This window comes from Hemitrygon akajei, chromosome 13 (assembly GCF_048418815.1).
Source record: "Hemitrygon akajei chromosome 13, sHemAka1.3, whole genome shotgun sequence".
Taxonomy (NCBI): domain Eukaryota; kingdom Metazoa; phylum Chordata; class Chondrichthyes; order Myliobatiformes; family Dasyatidae; genus Hemitrygon; species Hemitrygon akajei.
The window spans coordinates 40,146,843-40,157,142 of NC_133136.1; the positions used below are offsets into that span (position 1 = coordinate 40,146,843).

Below are 10,300 nucleotides of genomic sequence, written 5' to 3' on the forward strand. Positions count from 1 at the left end.
ACCCTGATCTTGGGGAATTTAGCTTACGAAGATGATGTTTAGAAGCTCAGGGTGTGTAGTAGTGTTGATAGTAGTATATATTCTCAGGAATGTAACAGTGGATCAAAGTCAAATTAACAAGAATGATTCTACCTTACTTTACCAGAAGGTTCTAATTACTTTCATTTACATTTCAAGGATAATCATGTTCTTAAAATACTGAATCCTGGGAATGAATCCATATCAGACATCAGTTCCGTTGAAGTTTTGTGTTTGTTTGAGCAAGACAAGCTAAAGTCTATGCAGAAAGAGGAGACTTCATCCTTGCACGCAGCAGAAGAGGAATCTTCATCCGGTTTGTCTCCACCGCAGCAAGACATTGCAAATGGAGCTGAAATGGCCCGCCTGTTGCCACCTACAGATGTAGTAGCATACACAGTCTTGGAGGAATGCTACAAGAGCCAATTGCCAGAGCAGCCATTAGTTTCAACTGTTCCAGTAACAAGTGCGGAGGACCAGGTAAATGGGCAAAGCATCTGTGATGGAGAGGAGGAAAACTGGTGGGAACCAAACATCAGTGAAAATGATTTGTTGCAACAAATAATTAAAGACAGTCCATATTTGAAGAACTCCTTAAGTGTAAGAGATGTGCCAGATGTACATGACCCACGTGCAGATGGCTCAATTAACTCAGGGGTTGGTAATTGCTCTGAGGTGGATATAGCTGCACCTGGTGATAATGAAAGTTTGGATCAGAGCGAGTACGATGCTCAGCTTAATAACCATCCAGTTAAACCAGTGCAAACTTACATTACACTAGAAATACTTGGTCTAAGGGTCAACAAAGGAATGTAATTGACTTAGCCGATGGAAACAACATTTTTTACCACAGGAACCTCATCTTTTTAAATTACTAACAGAAGAATTACACAGCTGGGCTGCTGGGATATGAAAAGAGAAAAGTTAATTAATTTTGTAGCTCTGACAGATCATTAATCTAGTGTTGTCATTTTTGTGTCTTTTTATATTTTTATCTCAACATCTTCACTTGTTTCTTTTTTTAGCTCTTTTTTTTTGCAGATTAACTGCAAGTGTTCTCAAGGAATATTTATGGTTGTCAGATTTACTACCAAGTAAGAGAGACTCAGATTTAGTTAACTTTCCTTTATCCACCCACAACTTGGCTCCATTTTAAAAGATAAGCCCAGGGAAAATACTCAGGAACAGCATAAACAAGAAGCCAAAGCTGAGAATTTTTTATCAGTGTTCGGATGCTGGTTATAGACCACTCCCTTGTCTCCTGGGTTACCAGAACGTATATCATTGCCACATTGAATTACAACAAATACTAAATGTGAATGTGTGTTGCAGTTTTACAATATGCTGATCAAGGAAGTGCTCGGGGAATTTCTTGGATCTAAATACGTGAAATGACCATGACTTGGTTGTGGTTAAAAAGCAATGGAAAATAGTGGATTCCATCATGAAATGATTAGAAAGCTGTTGAAGTGTTGCAACCTATTATTTTTTATTTCTGATCCTCTCACTAGCCCAGTAACTTCCACTGGTCAAAATATTCTCCAGCAACTTCTCATTCCTGCTATTTTGCTTTTCATCACTCTGTTTGTGACCATGCCTACAGGTGTTTGGACCTTGTAGTCAGAAATCCTGTGCCTCAGTTTCTCCAACTCTACCTCTTTTTGTGTTTTTTGTTCTCCTTTCTTGATTTCTTATCATGTAGCTTCGTTTAATAAGCTCTTGCAATAAGCCACAGAGCATTTTGATTCCATTATGTAGCAAGTTGCCCAGTGAGTTGCTGATTTTATTTTATGAAGCATTAATCCCAGTCTGGAATATTGCTCAGGTCATTTGAGATAGATGTTACCCTTTATTGTTTGCTGGCATCCTTAGAGGAAATAAGTGAGGAAGGACATCCAAAGTATCTTACACTAAGTATTTTACATTCATTGTGTAGTCACAGTTACAGATCATACAGTATAGAACTGGATTGCCTGTTCTGCATTTAAAGTAAGCTATTCACTGAAGTAAACAGGTTCTTTGAAAGCAATATACTTCGCCCCTTTCAAAGGGAAACCCTGCAGGTTGCACGGGAACACCAGCATCTGCAGGTTCTTCTCCCTTTGGCACGCCTTCCTGACTTAAAAACATTACCAACTGTTAATCATCACTGCACTTGACTGTCAGAACTCAGCAGCACTCCAGCAGTACCTTCATCAGAATGCCTTGCCTTCAATGTTCACTTTCTGTAAATAAATAAAAATAACTTGCGTTATCAGGTGTGAAGGCCATATGGAAAAGCAGTGAAAATCAAGTCCATTATTTGCTTCATGCCTCATTTGAAAATTAACACTGAAAATAGGCGCTTAGTTTATATGTAGCTAAACTTTGATATACAATATATGAATTGCTTATTAACTTATTTATTTTCTCTACAATCCCACTGAGCCATTCAGACCATTAATACTCTCGGGCACTGATATATCTGGTATTAAATGGAACAGTATAATTGTCCTTGCTGTCAGCACTCATGACGGAGCTTTGTGTTCTGCTGTTGACCCATGAGCTTTGGAGGTAGGACGAAGTGCTCCTGTCGACTGGACGTGCCCTGCTTTCTGAGCGTATGAATGGCCCACTGACATCCACTGGCCCAATGCAATCAAGCATACAACATACAGCACTCTCACCCATCAAGCCTGCCTTGGCCATGATTCCAGTCTAATTTATCCCATTTGCCTGCACATAGTCCACATCCCTCCATTCCTTGCCTGTTCATGCATCTGTCTTCATCCCTATTTAACATTGTTATTGAATCTGCTTCTGCCACCTCCCTGTCCAGCACATTTTAGGCACCTGCCTCTCTGTGTGAAAATAATGCCTTGTAGCTTTCCACCTTTCACCTTAAACCAATTTCTTCCAGTATTTGACCTGGAAGAAAGACTCTATCTATGCCTCTCATATTTTTATATACTTCTATCAGGTTACCTCTTAGCCTCTCATATGTCAGAGAAGACAATCCAAGTTTTATATAGTTGCAACATGGCTTTCCAACTTTTATATCCATTGCCCCATCCAATGACAACAACTATGTTGTTCTCCTATCTGCTTGTGCTGTCATTTTCAGGGATCTATGAGCATAACTCAAAGCTCCCTCTCTCACCTAGATGGGGTCAGTGGTGCTGTGAGGATTACATTCCTGGACTTCTCTAGTGCCTTTAACACCATCCAGCCCAAGATCTTAAGGCACAAACTAACGGAGATGGGAGTAGACTCTCACATGGTGGATTGGATAGTGGACTACTTGACAGATAGACCTCAGTATGTGCGGTTGGGAGACTGTAGGTCTGACACGGTGGTCAGCAGCACAGGAGCGCCGCAGGGAACCGTACTCTCTCCGGTCCTATTCACCCTGTACACATCAGACTTCCAATATAACTCGGAGTCCTGCCATGTGCAGAAGTTCGCTGATGACACGGCCATAGTGGGGTGTGTCAGGAATGGACAGGAGGAGGAGTATAGGAAACTGATACAGGACTTTGTGATATGGTGCAACTCAAACTACCTGCGTCTCAATATCACCAAGACCAAGGAGATGGTGGTGGACTTTAGGAGATCTAGGCCTCATATGGAGCCAGTGATCATTAATGGAGAATGTGTGGAGCAGGTTAAGACCTACAAGTATCTGGGACTACAGTTAGACGAGAAGCTAGACTGGACTGCCAACACAGATGCCTTGTGCAGGAAGGCACAGAGTCGACTGTACTTCCTTAGAAGGTTGGCGTCATTCAATGTCTGTAGTGAGATGCTGAAGATGTTCTATAGGTCAGTTGTGGAGAGCGCCCTCTTCTTTGTGGTGGTGTGTTGGGGAGGAAGCATTAAGAAGAGGGACGCCTCACGTCTTAATAAGCTGGTAAGGAAGGTGGGCTCTGTCGTGGGCAAAGTACTGGAGAGTTTAACATCGGTAGCTGAGCGAAGGGCGCTGAGTAGGCTATGGTCAATTATGGAAAACTCTGAACATCCTCTACATAGCACCATCCAGAGACAGAGAAGCAGTTTCAGCGACAGGTTACTATCGATGCAATGCTCCTCAGACAGGATGAAGAGGTCAATACTCCCCAATGCCATTAGGCTTTACAATTCAACCGCCAGGACTTAAGAACTTTTTAAAAGCTATTAGTAATGCTTTTTGAGATAGTGATTTAGATGCATATCATATTTTTTACTGAGTTAAGTATTGTATGTAATTAGTTTTGCTACAACAAGTGTATGGGACATTGGAAAAAAAGTTGAATTTCCCCATGGGGATGAATAAAGTATCTATCTATCTATCTATCTATCTATCTATCTATCTATCTATCTATCTATATCAATGCTCCCAAGGGTTCTATCATTCAACTCTAAACTTTCCTCTTCCATGTTACACCTGTTCAGATTAAACCCCTTCGATTATTTCTCCATTCAAATTTCCAAGTGATCTATACTCTAATGCATTCTTTGACAAACTTTCTTCACAATCCACAACTCTGTCAATTTTCATCTTGTATGCAAACTTACCTACACTTTCGTTCCAATAATTTAAGTTACAAACAGCAGAGGTCCCAGCATCAATTCTTTCAGAGTATGACTGGACGCAGACCGCAGTCAGGAAAACACCTTGCATTACCATGACTTCTGTGACCAACTTTGCATGGATCTGAAGTGACTGACTTTTCTGGACTAGCCAAATAAGAGGGCCCTTGTCAAATGCTATATTAAAATCCATCTGGACAACTTATAATAGCCCACATCATCAATCATATTCATCAGTTCCTTAAAAAAAATCAAATTTCTGAGACAGGTCCTCTCCCACAGAAAGCCATACTTTCCCCCAGTCATCTGAAAATTATGCCCCAACTTATGAGCAATTTCCACTCTGGGAAGAAGCCTCTGGATGTCCAGTCGATCTATGCCCCTTAACACCCTGTATATCTATATCAAGTCTCTTCTCATCCTCCACTCTAAGAGTCCTAGCTTGCTTAAACCATCTTCATAAGACATATCCTCTAGTCCAGGCAGCATCTTTGTAAATCTCCTCTGCACCCTCTAAAGCTTTCACATCCTTCCTATAATGAGGCGACTAGAACTGAAAACAATTTGCTTAACCTTTCTTCTCCACAATCAACTTGGTAAACATCCTCTGTCACCTCCAAAGTCTGTACTACACCTCCTCCCTCACTACCATTCAGCGCCCCAAGCAGTCCTTCCAGGTGAGGTGATACTTCACCTGTGAGTCTGATGGGGTCATCTATTGTATCAGTGCTTCTGGTGTGGCCCCTTGTATATCAGTGAGACCCAACGTAGATTGGGAGATTGCTTCATTAAGCACCTACAGTGTCCACACATTTAAATTCCACTTTCCATTGCCATTCTGACATGTCTATCCATGGCCTCCTGTACTGTCGCAATGAGGCCACACTCAGGTTAGGGGAGCAATGCCTTATATTCCATCTGGATAGCCTCCAGCCTGATGGCATGAACATCGATATCTTGAACTGCTGGTAATGCTGCCCCCCAGCCCTTCTCTATTCTCCGTCCCATTTTCCCTCTCTCACCTTGTCTCCTTGCCAGCCCATCACCTCTCTCTGATGCTCCTCCCCCTTTTCTTTCTTCCATGGCCTTCTGTTCTCTCCTAATAGATTCCCCCTTCTCCAGTCCTGTATTTCTTTCACCAATCCACTTCCCTACTCTTTACTTTATCCCTCCCCCCACCCCAGTTTCACCTATCACTTTGTGTTTCTCCCTCCCCTCTCACCACCTTCTAACTCTGCCTCCTCATCTTTTTTTCTCCAGTCCTGCTGAAGGGTCTCGGCCCAAAATGTTGACTGTTCTCTTTTCCGTAGATGCTGCCTGGCCTGCTGAGTTCCTCCAGAATTTTGTGTGTGTTGCTCAGTATAACTTTCTTCAATTAAGGAGACTAGAACTGTACACACTACTCCAGGAGATGCTCTCCAATTGCAGCATAATCTTCCTGCACTTAAGATCAATCCTTTCAGCAATGGAGGTCAACTTTTCATTTTCACCTGCAAGCCAACCTTTAGCGACTCAAGCAGAATCACTTCCAAGTCTCTCTGCATGCTGTGTTGTGTGAAAGATACGGCAACTACCTTACAGTGTTTCCTACTGACAGCAGTTACATAAATGCCCCTCTGAACTGCTGCATTGAAGTTAATGAATGGATAAATGTTGGCCAGGACATTGTCTTCAATCCCCTCGCCTCTTCATATTGAGTATGAAATAAATCTACCACTGAGCCACAGCAGACACTCGATGCAGTTTTGATTGTACATTACAGAGTTTCTTCTCATTTTCACTACAAGGGAGACGTAAATGGATGCATGAAAGTTTGCCACCAGAAGTGCCTGAACTTCACAGCATTTTTCTGTATGAGCAAGAGAAGGTAATGAAGTACAGCTTGTTATGAGGAGGGGCTTTAAGTCTGAAATAATGACTCTTGGGTTTGAAGAGCTGATAGAGGGAGTCTTCACTTCTGGTAGAGAAAGAAGACAAAAAGTTTGAGATATTCTGCTTGTAGCCCATAAGAAAATATGTTTCCAATTTTAAATACAGTGGCTTTGAAATTCTATCACGGTGGTGGAGGTGGATCAGTGGAGAAAAATGGAATTTAGAGGGGGAAGGATAGAAGGAAGAAGAAGAGAAAGAAAGGACAATCGGAGGGGAGGACAATTGGAGGGAGGGACGGGACAGTAGAAGGAAGGGAGAGGACAACAAGAGGGGAGAGGATAATGGGGTAGAGCGTGAAAAGAGTAGGAGGGAGGGAGTTGATGGGATGATGGGAATGGAGGAGAATTGTGGGAGTGGTGAAAGATAGTGGGAGGGGGAAAGAGTCTTGTGAGTGGGGAAGACGATCATTCCTGGGAAGATGTGTAGCTACAGAAAGCAATTAGGAAGACAAATAGTGTCTTGGCCTTTATTCCAGGTGGATTGAGACACATTATTTCCATGATACTAGGCTTGCATCGGAAATATTATGTACAGAGCTGGTGTCCTGACCTGCATGGAAGGAGTGCAGTGATATTCACCAGAGAGATTCCTGGGATAGTGGGTTTGTTATGTGAGGGGAGTTTATACAGACTGAGCCGTTACAGTTTTAAAGGACTGGTGAACTCATTGAAACTTAGAATTCTTAAGGAGCTTGACGGTAAGTGCAGAGATGTTGTTTCCCTGTCTGGACTGTCATAAATAGGGTTCACTATCTCACCATTCAGGGAAGAGATTGGAAGAAATGTTTTTACCCAGTGAGTAGTGAACCTTGGGAATTCTCTGCTCCAGAGGGTTGTGGACTGTCACTGAATATAGTTCAGACAGAGGTTGTTGGATTAAGAGAATCAAGCGATACTGGGCTAGTTCAGTAAATTGCATTGAGGCAAACACGATGGGCTGGATGGCCTACTGTTTCCTCTTGGCTTACATTCTGATGCTTTAAAAAAGTTGACTGTGGCTAAAGAGAGCAGCTCACTGGTTGAATTCCAAGGCTATGGATAATCCAAGATAGGATAGGGATGATTATGTGAGTTTGATAAGCGAGCTTTGTATGGAAGAAGGTTGGTCAGTAATGAGGATGGCGGAGGAGCAGAGGTTAATTAGCTGGTGTGAGTGGGAAGGATGATGGGGAGGATAAGAGCATATTGGTGGGAGAGCTGAGCCATGTTCTCATAGAGCACCAGCTGGGAGGTGGAGGTTGGGTGTGGCAGGAAAGATAACAAAGAAGGTTATTTAATAAAGAAACTAACTTGAAGAAGATGGACATTTGGGCCTTGCAAGGTAATGTTGGTTCCCTTTAAGTAATGACAGTTACTGTCAGTGGGATTTGCTTCAGTGGATGAAGCTCCTTTGTTTCACAGAACTTGTAAGCACAAAATGTATCAAAACACGTTAAAAAAATGAAATTCCAGGACCTTGCGCAATAAAGTATTGTGCTTCGTGGGAGACCAGGCCATCATGAATATCAGTTACTAATGATTACAGAGAAATAAATATGCTCAAAGCAGAAGCAAGTTTGATGTCAATTCAGTAATGAACTAGCTGCCGTCTCTTGGACAGAGCAGAAGTCTTACAAGTTTCCCCACCAATCACCTCCCAGCTTCTCACATTATTCCTGTTTGCTCCTATTCCCTACTCTCGTGCCTTCTCCCTGTCACTAGGATTCATCTATCTCCTGCTCGCTCCTGCCCCTTCCCCTCCACTGTTCTAGCTTCTGACCATCTCCTTTTTAGTCCTGATGAATGTTATTGGCCCAGGGTTCATTTTGTCTGCTGTCAGCTGTCTGCTCTGTTGAGTTCCTCCAGCATTTTGTGTGTGCTGAAGCCTACCAGTACAGCTGGGTCACAGGGATGATAGCGGTGACCCACAAATCAGTATTAATTTCCTTGTTAGTTTTCTTTATGGCAAAGTGCATATGGGCATATTGATGGAGGACATCAAATTATGGTTAAAATGTGCTCGTTATTCCATCCTTAAGACTCAATAGTAGGAATTTTAGGGCTGGCATCCAAGGAATTATGTATAGACCAATGTCTACAGAAAATACTTGTGATTTGTTTAACTTTAACCAATTATGTGAATATTATTTCATTTGGGTCTTTTGTAACGCTTGTGATAAAACAATATAATAAAGAATATGATTTCAGAGATTACAAAAAGCCTACATTGTAATTTTGCAACCCAAGTTCACTATCCTGCCTTTTTTGAGGAGCAACAACATTCAAGATTTTTGTTAACACCTGTACTGGTATTTGGGCCTGTTGTATCTTTTCTAGTTTCCAGATGAAAGATCAACACTTTGGACGATTCACTAGGTATGCCTGGTGTTTCATCATTCATTGCAAGAAAGGCTAGCAGTTTTTTGTGCCCATTGTGGATCACTGTGCAGTGGTTAGCATGACACTGCTACAGCTCTGGGCATTGGAATTCAGAGTTCAATTCTGGCGCCGTCTGTTAGGAGGTTGTACATTCTCCTTCACGTGTGTGTCATGCTTTGTAACTACAAAGGAAGTTGGGTCAAAGGAAGACACGGAGTCTGGAATGCGAATGTAACTTCATCTTTATACGAGGCATGCCTGTATCATGTGGAAGCATGATGACGTGTGCAATTAGTACATTTTTACATATAACTTGTAATGAATTATTTAAACAAACAAGATGTTTAATCAAACTATATATATACACACACAAGATTATTCAAATATATTGAAATATTAATTGCACAACATTCCTCCCTGCTTACCTGTAAACTTCAACTCAATAGAGAATGCAGCTCAACTATATACACAGTATACTATATAAAACAGCTACTATATATAGACATTCACAGCATAGTCAAATTTTTAATTGTCCCATTCAGACTTAGAGATTTAATTCTTGTGGAGGATTTCTTACTCTCGTGAGATAAAGTGTTTCCTGACAAATGGGGTCATTCATCTTGGCAGGTGAGACTTGTGGGTGTGAAACATTCTCAGGTCAGGAGCTTCCCCCGTGGTGGTCCTAGGAGTTGACTCTGAGACTGCAGGAAGTGGTCCTGATAGCAATAACCAATGTTCTTCTCTATCAAATGACTCTGCTCTTGTCAATTGATTAGTGTTTTGTCTCCAGATGATATCAGACTCAATCTCCACTGTGTAGGAGAGTGGTCCTGTTCTGTCCTTAATCTTTCCGAGTACCCACCTTTGTTCACTTCTGTAGTCCCTTACCAGGACTGTTTGAGGAGGAGTGCAAGGTGACACAAGGGTACAATGCCCTCTCGGTCGACATCTTCCAGATAGCTCACGAAAATGTCTTGTTTACTTCTTTTACCTCTGTTTTTCACCTTGAATGTGTTTCTGGTATTGCTAGAGCCTGTGATTAGCAGTTTGGAGATCGATTGAGTAATCCAGTGCTTTGCTGTCTCCAAGAAGATTCTGGGAAGGGAGTGTGTACTTGGACAGCTTCGATGTGAAGAAACCTCAAGATGGGACATGAGCCGATGTTTGACTTCATTTTGCCATTAATCACCGAGGAAGATTGAGGTGAATGCCGAAGGCGAGCAAGAATTTAGCGCCAACTGACTTCCTTTTCATATTTGCCATAGGAGTTTGTGAGCGGCCTATCGCTGTGTGACTCAGCAATAGGCCTGGCTGCCTCATGTGGAGTTCCTTTCTTAGATGAATGTCCGTGATGTCATAGGATGGTATCATGGTTCTGTGTTTATGAATTGGACAATAGTGTTTATAAACTATGAACTTTTTCAGGCTTATGGTTTTTATATTTT

General features: G+C 41.9%; 1 protein-coding gene across 4 annotated transcripts in view; it reads left to right on the plus strand.

The window, feature by feature from the left end:
- LOC140737799 (interleukin-6 receptor subunit beta-like) overlaps window positions 1–10,063 on the plus strand; it is a 93,393-nt gene extending 83,330 nt beyond the window's left edge. For 3 of the 4 annotated variants that reach the window (XM_073064451.1, XM_073064453.1, XM_073064452.1), the window contains exon 17: window positions 178–8,696. In XM_073064451.1, the coding sequence (XP_072920552.1) occupies window positions 178–834 (657 nt within the window). In that variant the 3' untranslated portion in view covers window positions 835–8,696. Of the gene's footprint in view, window positions 1–177; window positions 8,697–9,885 lie in introns of those variants that run through there. The other variant, XM_073064454.1, reaches the window with a different exon arrangement.
- Window positions 10,064–10,300: the final 237 nt, after the last annotated feature.